The 24,886-nt window shown below is 40.9% G+C and overlaps 1 protein-coding gene across 3 annotated transcripts in view; it reads right to left on the bottom strand.

Moving 5' to 3' along the window:
- Nucleotides 1-787: 787 nt before the first annotated feature.
- Nucleotides 788-24,886, bottom strand: part of map4l (microtubule associated protein 4 like) — a 126,238-nt gene continuing 102,139 nt past the window's right edge. For 2 of the 3 annotated variants that reach the window (XM_051953295.1, XM_022214170.2), the window contains 6 exons: nt 20,142-20,201; nt 13,220-13,312; nt 9,785-9,866; nt 9,586-9,695; nt 9,231-9,423; nt 788-7,818 (listed from right to left, as the gene is read on the bottom strand). In XM_051953295.1, coding sequence (XP_051809255.1) covers nt 7,814-7,818; nt 9,231-9,423; nt 9,586-9,695; nt 9,785-9,866; nt 13,220-13,312; nt 20,142-20,201 — 543 coding nt within the window. In that variant the 3' untranslated portion in view covers nt 788-7,813. The remainder of the gene's footprint in view (nt 7,819-9,230; nt 9,424-9,585; nt 9,696-9,784; nt 9,867-13,219; nt 13,313-20,141; nt 20,202-24,886) is intronic. The other variant, XM_051953296.1, reaches the window with a different exon arrangement.

Genomic DNA, 24,886 nt, shown 5'->3' with positions numbered 1-24,886 from the left:
TTTATCCTCACTAGGGTCGCGGGGGGTGCTGGAGTTTATCCCAGCTGACTCTGGCGAAGGCAGGGGACACCCTAGACAGGTCGCCAGTCTGTGGCAGGGCTCCATCCAATGATAACTCTAATAATTAAAATTAGCTTTAGCTACAGATTTAACTAAATGTACTAAGTACAGCTCTTGTCCTTCTACTGGTTACAAAGGGAAGTTAATACAGTCATGGCAAAAATTGTTGGACCACCCTAATTTTCTTCGATTTAAATCCAATTGAAAACCTGTGGAAAATCATCAAACACAAAATGGAGAACCACAAGCCCAAAAACAAAGCAATTTAGTTATAATTAGTGCAACAGGAATGGGCTGCTGTGATCAGAAGCTAGTGGAGATGCCAAGACACATGGCTGCAGTCATCAGAAACAACGGTTATGAATCAGTACTAACTGCTGTGTGCATCATAGGAATAAAACAGACAGAAAAGAAAACACTGAATCCTAAAAGCTGTTTTTATCAGTACAATGCCATAGCTATTGATGGAAGACCTGAAGTGATTTTGGTTATTATCAAGAAAACCATGGGAAATGTTTAGATGTTTAGATATTAGCTCTGAAATTAAACTCTTATGAGCTATTTTTGTTGTTATCATTATATTTGTCCAAACAAATATACCTTTAGTGGTACCAGGCATTAAAATGAAGAAGACATTGAAGGAAACAAGGGTGGTCTAATACATTTTTTCCATGACCGTATGTAAGAAAAGAGTGTGAAGAAATAACACAGCAGCAACACCGTCAGATCTTTTGCTCATCTTTTTTTTATTTCATGATTAATATTCACATCACTAGTTAACAATTAATCACAATGAACATCTCTTTCATACCAAATACTCAGAACTGAAGGGGGGAGATGAGCTCTACCTAATAGGACGGATGCCTCTAACAACCAGCAGCTTGTTTGTTGTCTTCTGCATGCTCTTGCTATGGTGTTGTGCCCTACAGAATAACACAGCACACACAACAGCGGATCCACTCCACAGCACTGAAAAGTAAGCTCTTTTACCTGCTGCTTCTCACTTTTACAAGATAACTATTGGTACGCAGGAGACTAAAATGCAACTTACAGTTTACGAATTCAGCACAGACTTTAAATTTTCCACTCTCCTTGATATTTAAACAGCTGGAACACTGGTTTTACCGGGCAGCTGGATGGTAGCTGCTGCACATATGACAAAGCACAAAGTAAAATCTGCTGCTTTTCAGTGCTGAGGCGCCGATGGGCCTCTGTAGGTGGGAGACAGAGCGAGGGGCTCCAGGTGCATATCTACCAACACTCCCTTTTATTTTGCATTTCAAGCTTTCGTTGAGCTCAGCGTTCATTGATTTATCCTCTGCTTTTTTAGTAGTGCAGACTAGTCCAGAATGTTCTGTTATTTTTGTCATTAGAAGATAATTTGGTCCAAGACTTGCCCTAATTCGGTCCCGTGTTGGTAGGTATGTCGAGGTGTCTATAGAGGAGCTGTCTAATACAGGACATTACTTTCTACCACATGCCAAAAGACTAAGTCTGGTAACTGTTAAGTCTGACTGAGGGGGTGACGGTAGGCAGAAGGCAGGGCTGGCCAGTGTGTGTCATTGCATTTCAAACCAATCAGATTGCTTCTTCCTGTTTAAATTTGCCAATTCTGAAGTTTTTTTTTCTCTCTCCGCAAAGCTTCTGTCCTCTACGTCTTCAGATCGAACCCAGCGTGACACACACGCCGCCTGCCTTCCTGCCCGAATCTGGGAAATAGTGCGTCATATGTCATCTACCTTCCAAAACAGAACAGAGACAAACCTCATACATGTATTCATAATCTTGCATCTTTAATACATTTTTAAAAACATTCTTGAAACTTCAGCAGCCCTTTTCTTGGCGGAAAAAAGGCAGACTCTGAAAAAGAAAAAGTACACTTTTCCTTTCTTATGCTTTCAGCCTTATAATAATACTATTATTAACCTTAATGGTAACAGCTTTATGAACATGAACGCTCATCCAGCATCCACAACACCCTGTTAAGAAGTAAGATGTTTTTTTTCAGTTTTTTTGTTATTTTTTTGTTTGATTTTAATTAATTTGAGTTACTTCTGGAGTGATAAAAACATGGTGGTGTCTATATACAAGGGACAGTGTGAGATACTAGTGGAAGGGTGGTATTCAAGCGCTATAACCGGGGGACTCAAACAGTTGTGAACAGACATCGGAGTGAATCTCGTTATTACTTTTTGCCCAAGCTGCAAGCAACATTCAATTAACGTCCCACCTGACCGCACTAATAATGCAGTCTTAACTTAATCACATGCCCCTGATTAATACGCTGGTGCTTTGGTTTCCTTACTGGATATGTAAACACAGGTCTGGAACCACAATTACTTCTGCTGGACAGCATACAGTATGCAGAGTTTTTGAGGTTGATGCAGATATTTGAGTCCCTGTACCAGAACCTGGATGTATCAGATGTACAAGAGAGGTTGTTTATTGTTTCTAGGATTGAAATGGATGTAGTGTTTACTGACTCTTTGTTATAATGTGGTAGTTTCCGCTATGATTTTAGAGGTTGTAATTTAAAATTCTTCCACTTTTTTCTTATCAGTTGAGCTCAAAGTCGTTCGTTTTGGTTGTTTTGAGGCATGCATGGGTGTACACAAATTGTGAAAGAAACCGTGAAAGTTGGGGGGGGGGGAGGGGGGGGATCACAATTTTAATTCTTAGTGACTTATTGGCTCTACAATACACAGGCCTTAACTTCTTGAGTCTTGTCAAAGTTGGCGAAACATAACAAAATTCAGAATTAACAACTTTGGGCTTTTGATCCATCACTGAATTCTGAAATTTTGACAGGTCAGAGTGAGATCTGAAAAACTCAAAAGTGTCCTTCTGATCAAAACTAATGGGACAGTGAATGACAATGTTCTGTATAAGAATCACTGATAATGATGTATTGAACCTGGTTATCTTAATTGGCACTCCATTGGCCACTGCTACCTTCAAAAAAGTGCCAACAGATTTTTATGGCCTGCAGATTCATAAATTGTAAGAAAGAGAACTTTTAAAACCTTTTGTTCTTTAAAGTGCAACATATTTATTTAATCTTGTGTCTGTTTTTTGAGTAGAATTGTTGTCTCACTAAAAACACTACTGCAGTTTGCCTTTTTAAATGTTCTGGTGTCGTGAAAATCCGTTAAAATGACTTGACATGCTGTATGCTAACAGATGAGACTGACCCAAGGTAGTTTTGATGCCAGTCCTCTCAGCACATATCAAATAAAGCAGCCACTGGCCTCTTCAGAGCTCAGTAAGGCCCGTAAATGAACACAAATATACCCACTTTGTCAATGTGACTTTGCAGCTTGGCCAGAATGTAAGAACCAGTGAATGTTAACAGGAACGACATGAGGGCAGACTGGAGAGTGGAGAGTTAAACCATCATAGCCAACAGCACAACACCAAAGTTCCACTAAGTTCCACTAAGCCGACCGAGATGAAGGAGGAGCGACGGGACACATGACTTCGGCTCCTCCCGTCACGTCGTCGCACACTCGTACATGAGCTTCTTACGCACAATAAGACTACAACTCGCTTCCTATCTTTATGTACACAATCCACTGCCTACACCTATCAAAGTGATTTCGTACCTTTGCTCTTCTGTTCCCGAAGAAAGGTTCACATTATTCTTTTCACATATGACCCACACATATGTCGTGTGACGTGTGTTACTTTTAGGCAACTCATGGGAATGATTTGGAGGGAACGGTACAATATTAAATATGCGTATACGGTGCTTTAAGTTGTCTTATTTGTTGACTATTTGATCACTTGCTCTTTGATTATCATAACTTGATCTAACTACCAAGACTGTTTTGTTCCCAGAAGCACACATGTACAGTACACAGCTGACAATGTTTTACCAATATACAGTAAAGCAACTTTTATATCACTTGAGTGCATCAAGAAATGAACAAAGTGCACGAGACTTTTTAGGGGGAGCCGTAAATGATCTCCGATAATATTTAGTGTTCCAGACACAGTATTATAGTGCTAGTTTAAATGAGGACAGTAATGAACTGTATTGTAGCTTCTCTAATGGAGATGGAAGGTTTCTAAGTCAGCCTTTGTTAAGTCACAGAGCCAGACTATCAGTGTTTCCAGAGGCTAAGCAGCGCTCTCTACAGGATGGATGCAGTAGTAACACTTCACACATCTGACAACTACGGCAGCACGCCACAGACACGTCTCCCATCCCTCAGTGTTTTCAGCCGAGACCATCCCAGCCTTTTGAAGCACAGTGAGCAGACTGGGCCTTTTTTTTTTCCTATCACTGGTGTGATGCACAACAATGGTCTGTAAATCAAAGTGGCATCACAGTGTCGGGTTATTAGCATGTAGAATGGAAAATGAATTTAGGGGGTTTCTTTCTTAAAATAACACACATCAGGCTGAAAAGATCTCCACAGTGGATCGTTTTATACTTGTGAAAACTGAGAAAAAGGGGTCTTCATTGGGCTCATTTCTATAGTGTGTGCTGTGATTGTTTTTATAGCTTAAAATATGGATTTGTAATTTACAAAAAAGCCTACTTCAAACCCCACTGGATGGTCCCAGCAACAGCAATCGCAGGCCGCTCTTGGATCCGCCTCGCTGGAATACTGCTGCATTCATGGCATTTTGGAGCTGGGCAGGTCCTGCTGTCCAGTTTAGATTTTATTTATTTTTTTTATTTTGTTTTCTAAACCTTTTAAGAATTACATGTTTTTTTTAAATATATATTTTTTGTCCATCAAGTAACACCCTATACAAAACAAACTCAAAAATGTAGAAAAAAGGCTGTTTATGTCCTTCTATTTACACTACTCATGTAGGGTAAAATACGCCACAGAAGACAAATAACTAGAAACTTGATCATCTGCTACTGTTAATCGTCACTTCAAGTGGCTTGGTAGTAGCTCTTAGTAGTTTCAATCTACTAGACAGAGCCTAGTATAAATAAATCACCACTTACAAAGAAAACTCCAACTTCAGAGTTGCCATGAATGCAACATTATTCCCTTTAACTGCAGCTCCTCCTGCATGTGAACCTGCTCCTCTCTCCTAACTACAGTCCGTGGTTGTTGTCTGTCCATCTCTGTCTGTCTGTCTGTCTGTACATCCTGTGTAGTAACTGGAGGCCCTCCCTACTAAGATCATTATATTGCTGTCAGAGAATTGGAGTGAGGCACAGGAAGCGGAAACGGACGAGAAGGGAGGCGGAGTGAGGTGAGCCTATGATGAAAATGTCCGACAATGACTATGACAGGAACAACACACCGACACAGCTCATCGTTGTTTTTACAATATCAGCATAGACCACCAAAACACAATAAAGAGTTGGTTTCATTCGAGAGAAGAGAAATGAACAGCATACCGTTGTATGTTTCGGGGTGCTGATCTGTGTTTGTGTGTAATATACTGTTTGTGTGCACACCAACAAACGTGTGTGCTTTCAGGTATCCATCTGTGCTTCATGTGTGTGTGTTTATGTGTGTGTATGTGTGTGAAGAAAGTTAGCAGGTTTCACAGAGCGGGTTTTACGACGCACCGGCTAGAAGGAGGACTGAGCACCTCTCCACTGAGGGTGAACCACATGACCAGGAAGTGCCACATGTGCGCAAAAAGAAGGAAAGTGCTTGTCTGACTGTCTGTGATAACCGCACACGAACTGGAGAATGCAGCTCACAGGGTGACTGCTGGGGTCCCTCACAGGTTGGTGCAGGTGTATGAGTCTGGGGCTGAAGTAGTCTATCTGAGAGGACTGAGGTCACACAAACATGTACGTGAGCTTAGATGCAGAAGAAGATTGAGGGTTGTAAGTGTTATATTGTAAGAGTTGTTGCTTTTTTGGTAGTTTTTTTTAATACTTTCAAAGACTGCAAGTGCACAGCTTCCTCTGCAGAATGCAAGCGCTAAATAGAATGACTATTTATGGTGCGTTCAGGATCGCACTCGTTCCCACAGGAGGGTAATACTCAGAGCTGTGTATGCAGTAATGCAGGAGCAAATATTCCAATGACTGAATACCGTAGCAAGCAGAAAGCATGCTAGTGCCAATCATCACAACAGCACTCCAAGCTTCTATTTTCTCTATACTGTACCATTTAATCTGCTGCTCGTATGATTGTACATAATTTCAATCACTTCCAGAGGAGGAGAGAACAAGCGCTCTGAGCCTGCAGGCCCGCTAACACAGTTGCTCTCTAGACAATTAGTTCACAGTTTATTCAAAACTGGCTAATTCTACCTCTCATTCCTACCTCCTCTCTCTTTGTGAAACAGTTTAGGGTTGCATGATAGCTTCCTCTGTTCCTTCAGTGGCCAGTAATGTCAGGACAGCTTGCTATTGAGCGACAGCTTTAGATTAGTAATGCTGCTTGATCTTGATGTTAACCAATTGTTTGCTTTGCCTCTACAAGGAACCCGCAGATCCTGACAGTTCCACTGATTTATTTCCTGAAATGTTGCCGTTGAATGTGCTGAAGTGACTGAATCTTTACTGAAACATCCCAGTGATTGACACTGTCTGCAATATGTGCTACAAACAACGTGCAGTGCATCAATCCTTTCATGTTCTGTGGCTAAAAGGTGCAGCAGCTGGTGGTTTCACCTCAAGATTCTGTAGTCACCATGAAGGGTAAAACGCCCCAGTTTAAGATCATTCCTCCAGCCTGGGTTTGCATTCACCTCTTCAAGGTCAGAGTGGTCCTAACTTTGTAAAACATGTTTGGCTCCGAGATCAAATACACCTGGTCAGTGCCAAATCTTTCTGAGCTAGAGGAGCAGCAGTGCTATCCCTCCTCATCCTGCACTGATGATTATCACGCACTAACCGCATCATTAACAATGTTTCGGACTGCACTGAAACTCATTTGCTTCATTAAAGCCTTTTCATCATGACTTAGCCAACAGAACTCAGGAACTGTCTTACATTCTCGAAGCTTCTGCACTGATTTCATGTGCTGATTTTGAAATCTTCATTCAAACCTGCTCCACTCTAGAATTCATCCGCGCTCTCTGCACCCATCACTGCTAACCGTGAGCGTCATGATATCAATCGTCCACAGATAAAGAAGCTTTGTTACAATGAATGTCGAGCAGACAAACCGGTGCAATGATACCGAGAGAAGTGATTAAATGGTTGATGAAGCTGTAGGATGAATATAATGAGACCTGTGCTGTAGTTATCTGATGGACTGGGAATGGAGAAAGTGGCGTTAGCCTACATCCGCTAACGAGGTCGGGAAAATCAAAGGGTTTTTTGAAATGAGAGGGACGAGAACAGCATCAGAACTGTGATTTCAGGCAAGTGTTTAGACTCTACGAAAATAGTGGCTTAATATATGTAGTACTGCACTGACTGTGATGGTGGGTTTATTGCGTTCAGGGTTGTTCTTATATTTGGGGTTCAAGTCGTCTAAATCAGTGCTTACGAGGGGATTTAATCAGTCGAGAAGCTGGTGGAACCCCACACAGAGACACACAGACTAACAGAAAGTGGTCTTCTCTGTGGTAGGCAGGGTCTAAGGTCAACCCAGAGGTCGTTCAGAGGTCAGAGGTCGGGGGTTTGTAGCAGGAAGCTGGCAGGCAGACCCCAGAGAAACACTGAGAGGTGATCGGTCAGTTCGGTGCTGCGGTGGGCGAGATGAAGGGCGGGGCCAGAGGGAAGTGACTGCGCCGTGGTAGGTTGGTTGGTCAGTTGATTGGCAGGTCGGCGAGTGCCATGCGAGTCCCACCAAAATCTGCATTTCACTGGGACTCAGTCTGTGGAGGGAAAGAAACGGAGAAAACAAAGTGATGCGGAGACAAGGGTGGAAATTTCCAGAGTTTCAGTGCAGCCAGCCAGATGGTCTCTACCTAATAGGCTGTGACTGTCTGCTGCAGGTTCTTATGAATTATGGGCCAAATTATGAAGCATTCCTTCTTCTTTATTGTATTAGCGCTACAGCCATCCATCAATTAGGCCCAATTTGGCTACATCAGGTGGTAGAAGTCTGCTGTCCCTCTGAACTCAGGGCCAGCTGCAGCACTGGAGATGAATTTATCCACTTAGACTTCACTCAGAAGGTCTCCAGATAATTGCATTTGGTGGCAAAGTGTGCTATTTTTACCACTCCTTCAGACACGTAGCAGAGAGGAAGGACAGACTCACATGCATGCACACACAGTATCTACAAACTAATAACTGTTTCTGCAATTGACCTTTAGATAAACCTCAGAACAGTGATTGTGAAGAAATAGCGTAGCAACGGCAGTGACTGAGGCAGGGCTGGTGACCTGCGGATTTTTCCACTTGTTGAATGAATATTAAATTAGCCTGATATCTCGCCAAAAATATAAGATTTAATAGAAAAGTCTCAACACATTTGTGAATCATAACTTCGCTTTTCTTCTCATGAATCATGTGTTGAACCTGTTCCTGTTTCTAACACTGGATATAAAGCAGTTCCAACAGTAAAATGCTGCTGACTCAGTGATGCATCAGCATGAATAAGCTCATGATGTCAGATCGTGTGAACCAATACTTTTACTTGAAAACTTTCGCATCATTTTGTTGCTTGTGTACTTTTACTGAAGTAGGATATTTTACATGGGACTTTTACTTGTAATGTGGTGTTTTTACATCACTGGATTGGTACTTTTATATTTAAAGGATTTGAATACCTTTTTTCTTTTCTGCTGAATGCATATTCCAGATATAAGGTCTACAGTTAACTCCTCTCGGTCATTTGACCCATTTGTCAAGATAGATGGCTATAAATGAGAGTCCTGATTTTATTTTCTTTTGTTATTTTATTTTTGAGTGGATAATCTGCCAATATTTTTGAACTATACATTAGTGCATCTCCAAAAAAATATGGAAAAAGTAGTTGTTTTTTCTTGGAGTTGTGAGTTTTTTTTTCATTAGCTATAAGTTAAATCAACAAAAGGTTGAGATATTTCACTTTACATGTAATGAATACAGAACGTTTATTTAAAAAAATCTCTTTTCTTAAATGGCTGATGAAAAATATTAAACTTTTTCACAATGTTTTAATTTTCTGAGATGCACTAGTATGTGCATGAATGAAGCTTTACAGGTGTAGCAGCCATAAGTTAGCAGGCTAAAATTATGGATGAGCCTTTAAATTTAGTTAGTGTCTAATGAATCTGTGTCTGTGAGTGTTTACACCTACTTGTCTCAGTGATGCGCTTGTCTATGCTAAGGGGCTCCCTCAGTCCGTCTCCCCCAAAAGGAGTAGCTGTGGGCTCCTTCATGCCGTTCTCCTTAGCAACGCTGCCTGGTGCTGTTGCCTTAGCAACGCTTGCTGGTCCTGTTGTCTGAGCGCCACTTGGGGGTGAAGATGTTTTCTCCTCTGTTTTCTCCTCCTGTAGCCAAATATAGAGCGGGAACACAGACAGACAGACACAGAGAGAATGTGGGGTTTATTTCATGATGTAACTCTCAGGCCACCACACCATCTAGTGGTGTCGGCCAGCAACAGCAGCAGTGAGTCAGCAGAACCACAGGAGTTAGCATCAGTGTTTGACCTTGTGTCCGTTGGTCTGTCCGTTCCCTGGCCCCACGTTGTCGAGGGATCCAATCTTAGACTTGGCCTTGATGCTTAGCTTATGCGACTCGATCTTCACGTCACCGCCACCTGAGGTAAAAACAGAAAGTTAGAATGAGAACGCTGTAGTATAGAGAGTGTCTGAAGAGTCCAGGAGAGCACAAGTTGTGAAGTTGGACCTGGCTTGTATTTGATGTTGTCCTTGGAGCCACATTTGGACGTCACCTTGCTCACATCAACCTTCTTATTCAGGATCTGCACCTACGGAAGAGTAGATATCATAAAGTTGCCTCTTAATACAGAAACTCATAACGACACCCCATCCAGTGCAAAGCATGTATGGATCAACGTCCGCTCTATCTACTTTAGAAAGTCACCGTCATTCATTATCGCACAACTGGTGCATTTAGAGGATATTTATGGAACGTGTGGGAGAATGGCCTTCAACAAAACAAATACCTTCCTACATAACCATGCTTCATACCCGGCTTTGACCTGTTTTATTGTTTCTGAAGGTGCCTTTTTTGTTTTGTTTGGCTGGTAAATGATGCTCCATTTACGGAGATAAATCAGGACGGGCTATAATTGGAAGGTGGGCGCAGGCAGTTATTAGACCGCTGTCACGTAATGAGAGTGTGTGTTCCTGATCCTGAGTAGTCTGCCGGCAGCTGGCACTGATGGATTTTAAGAGCCAGTGGCCTGCCTGACAGTCTGTGCAAAGATCAGTCAGATTTACATATTTGATGACAGACTGGAGCACGAACAGTGAGCCGACCATGACCCTCAGTGCTGTTCAAAGTTTCATTTAGCAATGCAAACCGTCTGATTGACTCAGAGCATTGGATCATTAGAGGCAACTTGACAGGTTCAATTATTAATGACTTGATTTTATTCTTTAACAACCAATTAAAATATTCATAATGTGAATTTTGACAGTGGAAATACATTGGTGATTTTGGTAAATACAGAAAAAATAGGGCTATCGGTGCTCTACATTAAATTCCAGTGAGATGTGTATAGTATCTTTGTACTGTTGGATTTAAAAGTAATCAAAGGGGTTTTCGTATTCATTGCCTTTTAACACTGAATCAAAAATAACTGACAAAAAAAGAATATTTCATGTCAAAGTACAAACAGATTTTTACAAAGTAATGTCAATTCATTGAAAATAATAAATGTAAAATAGTGGATTGCATAAGCATTCACCCCCTCACTCAACAAAGTGCAGCCAATCGGTGCTAGAAGTGATCTGTGATCCGTTCGTCTGTGTGTCTCTGTGGGGTTCCACCAGCTTCTCGACTGATTAAATCCCCTCATAAGCACTGATTTAGACGACGTGAACCCCAAATATAAGAACAACCCTGAACGCAATAAACCCACCATCACAGTCAGTGCAGTACTACATATATTAAGCCACTATTTTCATAGAGTCTAAACACTTGCCTGAAGAGATCATCTAAGTGCAGTGATTGTACCTGAAGTGATTGTAGTATAAAGACACCTGTTTGTCAATCAGTACCTCTGGTTGTAGCTACACCTTTAGGACACAAGATCACGCCAGGAAACTCTGTGGAAAAGTTACTGTAAAGCATAAGTCAGGAGATAAGTCTAGAAAATGTCACTGTCGCTGAAAATACGTTGAAGTGCAGTTAAATCCATCCCTAAGAAATGGAGAGAATATGGAATGAGCACTGATCTACCTAGAGCAAACCGTTCTCAAAAATGGAATCACAGCTTGAGTCAAAAATTTCAGTGGCTGAGATGGGAGAAAGTGTGCATACAGCATCAGAGAAAGCCACTGTTGAAAAAGCTCATATGAAATCTCGACTAGAGTTCACCAGAGGGCATGTGGGAGTCTCTGAAGTCAACTGAGAAAAAGGTATTTGATGTACACCAAGCATCATCACAAAGGCACCATCCCTACAGTGAAGCATGGTGGTGGCAGCATCATGATGTGGGGATGCTTCTCAGCAGTAAGCCCTGAAACACTGAAAAATGTAGAGGGTAAAATAAATGTGACTTTAAATAAGGTTGTTTTTTTCAGCAAGACAATGACTTAAAACATACAGCTAAGGCTACCTACTAATGGTTTAAAACAACAAGGAGTGGTTGAGTCAGAGCCTAGACCTTAATTCAACTAAAAAGGGCTGTGTACTCATGATCCCTGTGCAATGTGATGGCACTAGAGCAGTTTTGCAAAGAGGAATGGGGTAAAATTGGTGTGTCCAGATTAGGGCTGGCCCGAATAGTTGGGGTGGGGGGCGCGCGAATATTCGGATACCAAATTAATATCCGGATAGTGCCGTAGCGAACGAATATTCGGATATTCGGGATATTCGAGTCCAGCCCTTGTGCAGATATACAAGGCTGATTGAGACCTATTTAGACAGGATCAATGCGGTAATTCCGGCCATCTACTAAATACTGACTTGAAGGGGGTGAATACTTATGCAATCTCTTATTTTATGTTCTATAATTTAAAATTGACCATCATTCAGTGTTAAAAGGCAATAAAAAGGGACATTTTGTAGACAATATATTTGCTTGCTTTATGTAGAACAAAGCTACTATACATAGAATACAGAAATATTTTATATCTGTATATTAACCCATGTATTTATTTATTTTTTGCTTTCATGTGTCATACATATATGTCAGGACCGTTTGGGCAGTCCACACTGCATCCATGTGCATTCCAACAGAGAACATAACGTGGTGATTGAGAACTGGTGTAAATGCAGAAAACAGTGTTTAGTATCAACGTTCTGTTTCTATTGCAGTAGCTACCTATGCAGTTATGACGTAGGGGAATGAGAAAACATAAAATATGCTAAAATGATATTTATTTACACACAGGAACATTTAGTCTTCTCAGTCTGGGCATGAGTTATTCCAAGTATATGTTTTGCATTTTGTTTAATTGACCTGAGAAAGCAAAGTGGTGGTTGTGAGAGCAGCCCACAGATGGAACATGATAGTGCAGAAGGTGTTTAGAGCAGATGGGAACAACATCTGAAAGGGTGGGCACAGGGACATGTGGTCAGTTCACTTAACGTGAAATCAATCCAAAATGCAAACAGTGGGAGTCACTACGATGCATTCGTCCACAGTTACTTTGAAGACGATCGGCTTTCACGTAAATGTCTGATACTGCAGGAGGTTTTGTCTTCAAAGCTGAACTCCATTTGCTTCCATTTTCTAAGTCTGACTGCAGAGGCCCAATCAGGGAAGATGTGTGGATACATTATACTGATTGTAAATCAACTTGATTTAATTTGTAACCAATAAGGATCAAATCAACTCATGATTCAAGAGTCTTTCAACAGCCATATTGTATCAATGTGGTTTAGTTTTCTATCTGTTTCCGCAATCAGCTGTAAATGATGTAATAAGCATCCATCAATTGTGAGCCAAATTTACATTCCAAGAACAAAAAAATTCCTTTTATCCCTCTTTGATAAATTAGGTCTTTTTGCAGCTGCTACAGGGGATATAAAGGAGATTCCCAATTGACACAATTTTAAGCAAGACAGCCCAAATGAGGTCACATTAGCATAAAATGTGTTTTGCATCCACCCCGAACAGAGTTTGTTTCCAGCTCCAGCAGTACTTACATTGCCACCTCCAGGGACATGTTTGATATTGTCCTTGGAGCCACAGCGAGAGGTGACGTGGCTGAAGTCCAGCTTTTTGTGCACTATCTGAACCTAAAGACGGGCAAGCAGACACACAGACAAGCAAAAGAGAAAGAAAGAAAGAAAGAAGGAAAGAAGGAAAGAAAGAAGGAAAGAAAGAAAGAAAGAAGGAAAGAAGAAAGAAAGAAGGAAAGAAAGAAGGAAAGAAGGAAAGAAAGAAAGAGGCAGACAAGAGCAGCAGAAAAGAGCAGATCAGCTGGCAGCTTTAGTTGACAGGAAACAGAGTAGCCTTGTGCTGTAAATATGGAAGAGATTCTGTTATTCAATCCAAATAATTCCTGGAAGTTCAGTAATTTCCTGCATTTTGAGATACTTCATCTACAAATTGTACAGAAAAAAACAATTATAGTCCAGAGTGAGGATCCCAATGAGACAGATTCTTAGAGAAATTAAATTCTAACAAAAATTAATACTGAAGTAGCAGAAGATGAGGATACTGACTGAATAACAACAGACAGCTTCCATAAACAGCAGTAGCTACAACGGAAAAAGCACAGGACAAAGACTGGAAAATGAAACGGAGCACATGCAACAGAATATTGCTCTGGACAATCAGTGGTTTGTGTCAAAGCAACCTAATGCAACTATTTTACTTTAAAATAATGTGATTAAAAGCTTTTCGATTTTAAACTGATTTGAACATCCCTCCTCTGAATGCTTGTTTTTGCACTGGAAAATGGGTCCATCATGTATTATTTCCATTAAAAGTGCTTGATGGCACGAGGTCACGCACCACCAGGTCTTCTCTAAGCTATAAGGAGCTACCGCAGTATTCTCAGTGAGGACATCACCTGAGTGCTGGTTGCCACCTGCCATAAAAGTGAAAAAACATCAAGATTCACACTATGAAGAGGATGGTGACAGACGAAGCTAAAAAGAGAGAACAGACAAGAGCCTTTTCCTCTCCAGGAACTTTCCCCAAGGACTAGGAACCTTTGAAGCAACCCAGTGTGTTTCCACAGCAGGGCCAGTGTCTATATTAGGTTTCTGCTCAGGGGATAGTACTTTTCCCAGGTACACGAACTTTTGGAGTGGGACTTGCAGCTCTGAATATTTCTGATTGATGGAGAACTTGCAGCATCTTGTTTGAGCCACCATTTTAACAATTTTTTTCACTGTGGTTCAAGAAGTCAATCTGAAGTTGCAGAAGAAAGCATACGACAGATGGACAACGTCGCAGAGAAAAACGATATGTAAATCAGCTATCTTCGTGGACCTTTAGATCGCAGACAACCACCAGCCTGAAGGAACTTTTGACTTCCTTGAAAAAACATTCCTGGCTCTAAAAGTTTTAAGGTACATTGGGCGGACACGTGGCTTAAAGCTCTGACTAATCTTTAGTTGCTGGCTGCAAGACAGGTGCCAGGTCGCCTTCTTGCTTTTGGAAGTTGGAAGGAATATTAGCTGGTTTGCTGCGTCTTGTGTTGCTGCACTTGCTTGATGTTTGACTGTGAGAAAAGTTACCGTAGTTTTTAATGTGAGCCGAGCCATTTTGACAGAAGTTCTGCCACTATCTAGACACCACAAAGGCAAAAGAAAGCTTCCTCTTTACCCAACTGGTGATAGAATTTCTAACACTGGCCTCTGCTATACATTGGTAAACTGTGCTCAAGTAGGAATTATGTTGTTTCTACCGCTGCCCGCAGCTGTGATTCGATATCCTAAAGTTAGAGTGGTACAGCTTGGAACAACAAAAACTAAAACATTCTGTTCAGCAGAAGAAAATGTTTCTTGTTGCAAAATTGCTGGTTTGCATTGATATGATAGTTTTGTGTTTGTTGTATTAGGAACTGAGCAACTTAAACCAGCAGAAGCGAGGCAAGGTGAATATAAGGATCGGTTCTTATAGTAATGCTCGACGAGGGGGACACGTCGGGCAAATTCACGAGACGAATGCTGTTCGCGCGACATCATCCAATGAGGGGATGGCGAATATTTGAATCTCAGAATTAATATTCGGATACCACCATCAGGACCAAATATTCGACTATTCGGGTCCAGCCCTAGGAACTAGTTGGCGAGCGGAGAGGACGAATACGTTGTCACACGGCAAGAGAGTTTTGTTTACATTCGCCGGTTGTACGCTAACTTGGATTGTGCTACATTCACTAACTTTTCGCCCTTCATTATGACTCCCAAGCGTTAGTCAGACTCTTCTGATGGCAGTGCTTCCAAGAAAAGGAATGCCATCTCCATGGAAGTGAAATTACATATAATAAAACGATCGGAACATGACTTTTCCAAAGAACTGATCGATATCGTGATGCACGTTACGGCTTTACACATATTTGATGGAGTTCTGACTTGCGGCGAAAATTGTCGATCTGTAGAAACAGAACTCCAACATAAGTTGAGGACCCATTTTACAAAGTTTATAAATTAGACCATTCCATATAAAAATGATTATTTTCCCAATTACAACTCTTGAAGACACTGACTTATGGCTCAGTGTAAATATTTAACAAAAAACAAAATCATATGTGTCTCTTTGGTAGCAAAACTTTCAACTTTGGCTACAAACAGGGTAAATAATTTGACAGCTAAAGTGTGTATTGCAAAATTCTCTTTCATATATGCACCCATGTCTGTTAATCTGACAGCTAAGGTGTTCCTCTTATATATGGACCAGCATTATTATGCACTCTTCATTAACAATTCAGGATAGAAAGAACCTTGTTTGCAGTTGGAGGTGTCCTGTCTACAGTCTTATAGATGTTTCTTTTATAATGGCAGACAGTGGGGAAAACACTGTCTGAGCAGGACAGGATGTTGTTGCAAGAGCCTGACTAATCGCTGTTTTAATGTAACCATAATAGGCACTAACAAGATTGCGACATATCAACGCTGGATGCTATTGTTCATGTTTAGTGTCCATACAAATTATAAGTAAGTGATGGGGAATTAGCCGCAACCTTATCCAGGATATCAGGACAAGGGAAAATATTTAGCAAAAGAAAAATAGTTAGAGGCCCAGATTAAATACTGGCTCATTCTGAACGGAGGCAAGATAACCAAGTAGCTTAACAAGGCAGTGAATGTATGTGCATAGAAAATATATCGACCTTCCTGTACTATATAATCACACTTTAAAATCTATCCTATGGACTTCAAACGTCCCTCACTTAAATATTGACCCAGATGATGCTACAGGTGGCCAACTACACTTTTGCAAGTAAAAGTAGCTAACAGTGTTTGAAGTTAGTACTGGTTTATTCATTAGTCTAAACGTCCCCTTTTATTTAAATCAAGCAAACCTTCTGTTATTGCAGTCGTACCACCGAGGAGACAAAAGGACCCTCCCTTTCCTACATGAGGTCATGCCTTTCAGTGTTGTTGATATCGGTTTCATTGTTCTTGCGGTTGCATTGAGAGGAAAAAAAAATCCCTGCAGCATACGTACGACGCCATCCTCCATTCTCTCTCAGTCTGTCTTAGTCTCCTTCTCCAGGATGAAAATGGCATGATGACGCAGGTGGCACCAGCAAAGGATGACTCACTGAGCAGTTAGCACATGTACACTTAATGCACACACACACACACACACACCCAAACACAAAGAGCAGCAGCCTGCACACAGTGTTTTCTTCTCCGTGTTTTTCTCCCTGATAGCACATCGTAAACATCCTAATTGATTTCAAGCAGCACAGCTTTACTGGCTGCAAGGTTGCGCTTCATCGTGTCTCCTTAATATCCATGAGCTTTCTCATGTTCGCTAAGAAGCTAAAGGGACACTGCAAGACGCTGGAAATATTTCCCCACATTTCTGCAAGTGCAAAAAAATAAAAAGTAAAACTAAACTGGGAGTGCAACAGGAGGGAGAGTTTCCAGCTGAAGATAATACATGATCATTTCCGTCGTTAGTTGTTGCTCAGGAGGCCTGTTGTACCTATATTTGCACTATTTTTTCCCGCAACTGTGAGCAACACATGCATACATCCTGCATGTCTGTGATCCTACAAATGTACTGCATTGAATAGCACACCAAAATAGCACACCAAATCAGAACTAAAATAGCAAATAGCACATATATTGTTTATGTCTTGTGCTTCTTTTGACTGTAGTATGTGGTAATCAATGTGTTTTGGAGATTGCTGAGTAGAAACACAGCGTCAAGGGCCAAACACATTGTTTTCAAGATATATGTCGCCAGCTGTGACGTAATTATACGCAAGAACACTGGTGTGAAAAGGCACAAAGTGGCTGTTAATCTTTAGCTGCACTAAAATCAATGATCATTGGTAGGGTTAAAACAGAAACACATAGCTGACACTTTAATCAGTTCTGTGTTGTACAGAGTGGAACATGGAGCACAGAGCATCACCAAGGGTGTCCTTTATGAAGTGTGTATGGATGGAGGTGTGGATGATGGTACTGGTGGAGCTGGAAGAGGACGTAGCTTGGTTGGATGCACTGAACAGTGATGAAGATCAGGGCTTTTAAATGTCATGGTGTTATGGAAATGGAAAAAAACAACTTTTTTTTAGGGCTGCAACTAACGACGCCTCGAGTAATCGTCTGAGCACGATACGTCATCAAAAGCGGAAGTGAGCGCGCAATGCAACAGAAATCACCGTCCTACCGGAGCGCGGACGGACATCGGCGCTGCATCGTGCATATATTATGTATGCACGATGCAGCGCGGATGTCCACGTTTAGATACAGCTATATAGTAAACGCTGACATCCGCGTTTACGATTGATCGTGGATGTCCGTGCTGCATCGTGCATTCATAATACATGCACGATGCAGCGCCGATGTCCGTCCGTGTTCTGCGCTCCGGTCGGACGGTGATTTCTGTTGCATTGCACGCTCACTTCCGCTTTTGATGACGTATCGTGCTCAGACGATTACTCGAGGCGTCGTTAGTTGCAGCCCTACTTTTTTTTGGTATTTTTTCCCCTTTTGATCCCGCTTGATAATCCAAATTCCAGAGGTAGTACCTGGAGTAGCAACTGGGGCATGATCGCTCACAAACACTGCTAATGGTGTTTGATAAAATCATCAGTGAAGGTAGAGATGCTGCCTCTGGCTTTAAATTGGAGGTCTCTACTGTACTTGTGCTGTGATTTCTTTTCACTAAGAATATGTAGCATTTTCAAACTAAAATCACTTGGTAAAATGAGCTCACAGAACATTTTAAATCCTTCTCTGTTCATTGTTTTCAAAATCAAACAAGGTTTTCCTGATTTATTCTGAGTTTGTTCAAGATACTGAACACTGAATGAAACTATTATTTGAACTTCCAAGTGTTTAATTCCAGAGATATTTTGAAGACTTTGTAATTTCCTCTCATTCTACACCTATTTAAATAAATGGAAACTGAGCTAACCTCAGGCTTTTTATTTATCTGTGTAGTGAGATGACAGGACTGCCATAACTATTAAAAATGTGATTCACTGCTGTGCCATAATATCATACTTCAGGTTGCTACATGTTATAGAATGTGCTCTGGCGTAATATTACACTTGAACCTGTGCCTCATCTCTGCAGTCAGCTTTATACATGCTGTTTATATTTTTCCATATTTATCTTACCGTTTCACTGCTGAATGTGGTTTTGTGATTCATCCCTGTAAAACTCACTGTTGCTACAACACAACATCAGTTTTAATTGATATTAAGAATTAATTTATATATATTAGATATTTTTTTATAGTTTTTTAAATTTTTATATTTTTTGGATGAGGGTCATATATTATTATTATGATTATTATTGTCTTTATTATTATTTATTTTGTAGTTTTTTGCTATTTTTTTCTTTATTTGGGTATAAATAATTTGTCATTATTTTATTTATTTTTTGCTCATTGTTTATATATGTTTGTTTGTTTGTTTATTTATGTATTGCTTTATTTTTTATTGATAATTTTATTAGATTTTTTAGTTTTTTGAAATTTTTTCTATATTTGGGTATATATCTATTTTTTGTTTATTTTATTGATTTTTTTGCTCATTTCTTCAAGAGTTTGGTTTATATATGTTTGTGTGTGTGTGTGTGTGTGTGTGTACAAATATCATTTTTTGTTTGTTTATTTTATTTATTGTTTTACTCATTATTTTTGCTCATTTTTCCAATACTTGGATTCATATATTATTATTATTATTATTATTATTTCAGTTATTTAAATTATTTATATTTTTGTTTTATTTTTACGTTTTTGCAAAAAAAATTCTTTTTTTGGGTTTATATTTATTTTTTGCTCATTGTTTTCTATATTTTGGTTTATATATGTGTATATATATCATTTTTGTTTATTTGCTCATTTTTGTCTGTATTTGGGTCTTAGAAGGCTAATATTTGCATTTTCTATGCAGCAAGAGGAACAGCACTCCTAATAACATGACAGGTTTTGTGATTCTGCCACAGTTCAGTCATTCTGAATCATTTTTTTCTGCTGCTGTTGCCCTAACATGAGACACAATAATGTTTTAGTAGTTTTATTGTCTTACTTCCTGTCAGAAAACTTTGCTGGAAGATATCATTTTGAGTTAATTCAAAGCTAAAACCATCAAAATGAAGCTTTTTTATAACCTTAAATACTCCTTCACGTCTACTTACATGTTATATTATACATTGCTTTTCATAATTATTTAGATTTTTCAGGTTATATGAAGACAGTGACAGTAGAAATGTTCCTTTTCTAATAAAACCCACAACGAAACAGGCGAGTGCCAGCTGCAGCGTGGACTGATGGTCACGTTCATGTTGTTGTAGGTATGAACAGCGAGGTGTGACGTGTCCTGGTGGATGCAGAATGGGTGACAGATGCGGTGAATGCAGAGCGGAGGAGGGAAGATGTTCTGGTGTGTGGAGTGTGAGGGTGTCGATGGCAGGGACTCACTCTGGCCTTGGCGGCAGGGGTGGAGGAGTCTGATGTCTTGTTGTTCGGGGTGGAGGAGACCTGGGGAGACAACCACCCCCATCGGTCAATACAACCTCGCACCAACCACATGCCACAGCGCAACGGGGTGGAAGAGCAGGTGGAGGGGTGGGGACACGGGGCTGATTAAAAGGAGGACCAATCAGATGAGTGCATGGGCTGTTAGAGCCAATCAGAAGGAAGGATTAGATGGAAGGAGGGGGAAAAAAAAACAGCATGGACCAAAAAGAAGAAACCAAATCTGTTAGCCAAATGTGTGGGTGCATGAATAAGTTAAAGAACTGATAGTAGTAGCACCAGTTGGATGTAAGATTTATTTACGGGCCAACTGAGCGGGAGGATCAGATGTACTGCATGAGATGGTGGCAAATACTCAGATGGCAGAAAACGGGAGCAGATGGAGCACTTTTAAAAACATGACAAAGATTTACAGTGGATTAGTACAAATAAATTAACATTTGTCCGGTTACTGGCAAGAGCCAATCAGATACGAGCACAAACAGAATCAGAAAACAACAGATCAAATGTCACATTATTACTGGAGCGTTCTATTGTTCACACACAAACAGCACCAGCACCCTTCCTGAATACTGAGAATGGAAAGCTTGTTAGACCAAAACGCTCCTGCTGAATGGAAATATTAAAACACAGGATGCACAAACCAATATTAGAATCACAGGAGGCTGAATGAGTCAGTGCCTCTTGTTATGATGTAGAGGCTTCAGGAGCGTGTTTTTGAAAGGGGAGGTAGACGACACAGCAGGAACGGACCTGCACAAACTCAGTACATCTGCCTGACGGGAGTGAATAGTGGCCAATAATTACAGTCTGATGCAGACACCCGGAGATTCTGCAGACATTTCCCCCGTTGGCTGCTCTTTTGTTGCGCAGAAAAATTTGAGGTTAGGCCAATTTCACGGAACCATTTGGAGAGGAAGCAACAGCTCCGTCTCTGCACTGATCTAACTTTAATTGGCCGTGTGATCGCGGCTAAAAGCGGCGGGTTGAGGAAGCGACGAGTCACGGTGAATATGAAACAGGGTGTTGCTTAAAGGAGCGTGCATTCTGTTTGCCTGGATAAATAAAGAGCAGAGAAGGTGTCTGTGCTGGATATGACAAATCTTAAATGGCTTGTGAACCCTGGCTACACAGCGACAGACTGCTGTACTTTATCCTGCAGCCCCACAGCCTGAACAGGTTATTGGAATATGGATAGATCTGACAGAAAGATATTAAACTAAGAGAGATGAAAGTACACCTATCTAGGACCACAGAAAGGTGGATTTTTACATTTGCAAATGGAGCAAATGTTTCCGTCCACTTAAAAAAGCAGAGACAACCTGAAATGAAACAGCACAAGAAAAGGAACACATTAACATACAGAAAATGGAGTATGGTGAGAAATGATAATGCACTAAAAGGAATGCAAAAAGTTGAAAACCACTTTGCCATATATACACTACAAGTCAAAGGTCTGGACACACTTTCTCATTTGTTTGAATGAGACATACATATCGGCAAAAACACCAATATGTAATGTATATGTTACACAGGAACAATTCAACATTTTGGAAAGTTGGCTTTCTTGCTCAGGAGTTCATGTCTATCTCCAAAACTCACAAACTAACACACCATATATTTAAACATATCAGCAACAACATTAGAATCGGCTGCCCAACATTGTGTAGGTCTCTGTCGTGTTGCCAAAACAGCTCTGAGCCACCAACAAATGGACTTCCCAAGAGGTCTGAAAATGTCCTGTGGTATCAGGGACCAACACATAAGCAGCTGATCCTTTTGCGGCTGAAATTTTGAGGTTGGGCCTCATAGGATGGGGTTTTATATCATTTCCCAGTCTGATCAACATCTTGGAATTTAGAAGGCAACTCTTTGTCGTGTTCCTTGAACATGAACAGTGTTTGCAGTGTGGCAGGGAGCGTTATTCTGCCAGAGAAGATCGATGCTGTGAAGCAGCGCACGTGGTCTGCAACAGGTAGGCCGTACATGTCAAAGTACGAAAGGTTTGCCCAGATCATCACGCTGCCTGACTCCACTGGCTCGCCTTCTGCTTATAGTGCATCCTCCTGCCATCTCATCCTTTGTAAACACCACACACTGCCGCCACATGATTTAGAAGATAATGCGATTTGTCAGACCAGGGCATGTTCTTCCACTACTTCATGGTCCATTTCTGTTGCTTACTTGCCTATTGTAGGTGCATTTGTGGTAGACAGGAGTCACCATGGTCTGCTGCTACACAGCTCCACGTGTAGCCATATGATCTGTCACCTTCCTGTCACCAGTATTTAGGGAGTCTGTGTTACAGTAGCTCTTCTGTGACCTGGCTTCACTTCCTGTGTGCATCAATGATCCTTGGGCACCGATGATGCTGTTGTCGGTTCACCGGTTTGCTTTGCTTGGACCGCTTTCGGCAGATACGAAGAGCTAACGGCAACAGCCCACAAGACCCGCTGTATCGGAAAAGCTCTGATCCTCTCCTGTCCTGGTCAAAGTCACTCAGATCCTTACACTGCGAATATTTCCTGCTTCCAACACGTCAGCTAAACCTGAAGGACATTAGCTTAGCCTAGCATGAATACTGAAACCTTTATGAATACATCCACCAGTGCTAAACAATGAACAATATATGTTCAGTTATCAGCTTTATAGCTGTCAGTATCTCTGCCTCCAGTTTGTATGCTAAGCTAACGCTCTATACTCAGCTAACGGACTCCAAGCTCCAACTTCATTGTGGCTTCAGAATGATATCAATCTTTGCATCTATCTCGCAGCAAGAAAGCAACTAAGTATTTCCCAAAATGTTTCTTGTAATCAAAAGCACATGAAGTAATTCTCGAAGACAGTATTTGTTTTGGACACACAGACATACACTGTAGGAGTAACAACACAACAATGCAAGGTTAAACACACTGCAGTCTGGGGAAAGGCGGACTCTGTGACAGATAATACAGCAGAGATGGGTGGAAGATGAACTGGACTGACACATTATATCACATGGCAGGGCAGACGGAGGGCAGATGACGTTTGTGATTCGAAGCGACAGCACACCCCTCTCCCCGGGACACACTGTCACAAACACTGACAGCAACACAGCCTAGCGTCTAAGCCAGGACATGCCGTGCAACTTTATCCCAGTGGAATAAAGGTAGCAAGGAGCAATCTGCACTGTTTTCCAGAGACAGATGTGTGAGGTGGAGGCATTAGATGATGAAAAATACTAGGAGTGATGTACGTTAAAGTGAAGCGAGGGAGACAGCGGAAAGATGAGAGATTAAAAATGTTGATGGAAACCTGATTAGGGAAACAGAAAGACATAAACAAAGAGATGTATAGTCACCATCTCTTTAATTAACATAAAATGACCTCTAAAATAATCACTGTCTGCAGGGCAGAGGTGAGGCGTTTGGATGTCATGAGCTCTTTACATTTGCACATTTAAGGATTGTCGTTAACGCCGTATATCCTCCCCGCTACATCCCTCCCAAGTTTTCATCCTCCACTGTAAGTCTAATCTCAGCTACACCACACTGGGCTGCTTTACATAGCACAGGAATGAGTATAAGACCCTGACAGTGCTGCAGTACATCACTGCAAATACGGCTGAATCCAGTGTGTTCAGTACAGACTGCGACTGAGCATGCAGTGATCTCCTGTTGGTTTCAGCAGTCTGGCTCAGAAACACTGATTTTGACGAACACATTTACAGCAAATCAAGAAATCTAGCCCTAGTCAGTCCTGCATCAACACCGGGAACGACTAACTTTCACTTAATCCTCAGCATCTGTAAGAACATGCTGAACAGTTAAGCTTGAATTACATGCAAAAAGAGGAATCCAGTGTTGAGTTTAGACATTTGGTTATTCTGTCAGCCTGGTTTAGAGCTTAAGAAGGACCTGTTTTGCCTGCAGATAAATTTCTCTCTGCTTTGGCAAACTTTTCTCACTACAACAGTTCTTTCTTCTCCTGACTGGGTGGATCTGAAACACCAGCCTCGCTTTTTGATATGTCAGCTACGGTAGAATAAAAATGCAAAAAAGTGTTGCATTTGTATTTTTGCAGTTACTTTGTCCTAACTAAAATGGAACACACTGTTACGAATGTTACAATGAAAAACTGAATTGTTTTTCATCAGGATGTGAATAATTCCATGCCACATTAAAATCACAACACAGCACAGTAAAAAAAAAAAAAAAAAAAAGGAAAAAGAAGGTGCGTTGCCTTTCATAGAGCAGCAGAGCCGCTTATGAAGGATCTTCCTGGAGAGTTTTCAGCAGGTGTTGACAGTTAAGGTAATTAGTGTCAGCAAGTTAGTCTTAGCTTACAGCGAGTGTTTTTTAGGAGTACGATAAGCCAACGCTAATGACGCCTGTGGGGCCGACGTTGAGATAACAGGACGCGTGAATTCTGTCATTAATAGAAAAAGAAAATCTCCCTGAAGTACTTTAGATATAATATTGGAAGGTTTCTGTGTTGATTTTGCCACAATAAGCGACTGTTATTCATTTACTGAAGATAATAAACTGTGAAATTGTCCTTGTAAGATGATTTTCAGGAAATATGTATGACAATATGTACGGGTTTAATTTTTTCTTGGATTAATTTTAATTTGGGCATTTAAAGTCTTTCGTAGGGGCCAGCTCAGTTTAAGATCTGATTAAGTTTTCAGCGCTACAAAACAAAGCAAA

The sequence above is a fragment of the Acanthochromis polyacanthus genome, chromosome 9 (genome assembly GCF_021347895.1).
Source record: "Acanthochromis polyacanthus isolate Apoly-LR-REF ecotype Palm Island chromosome 9, KAUST_Apoly_ChrSc, whole genome shotgun sequence".
Lineage (NCBI taxonomy): Eukaryota > Metazoa > Chordata > Actinopteri > Pomacentridae > Acanthochromis > Acanthochromis polyacanthus.
Note: the sequence above shows the minus strand (reverse complement) of the source record. Positions and strands in the feature narration are given on the sequence as shown.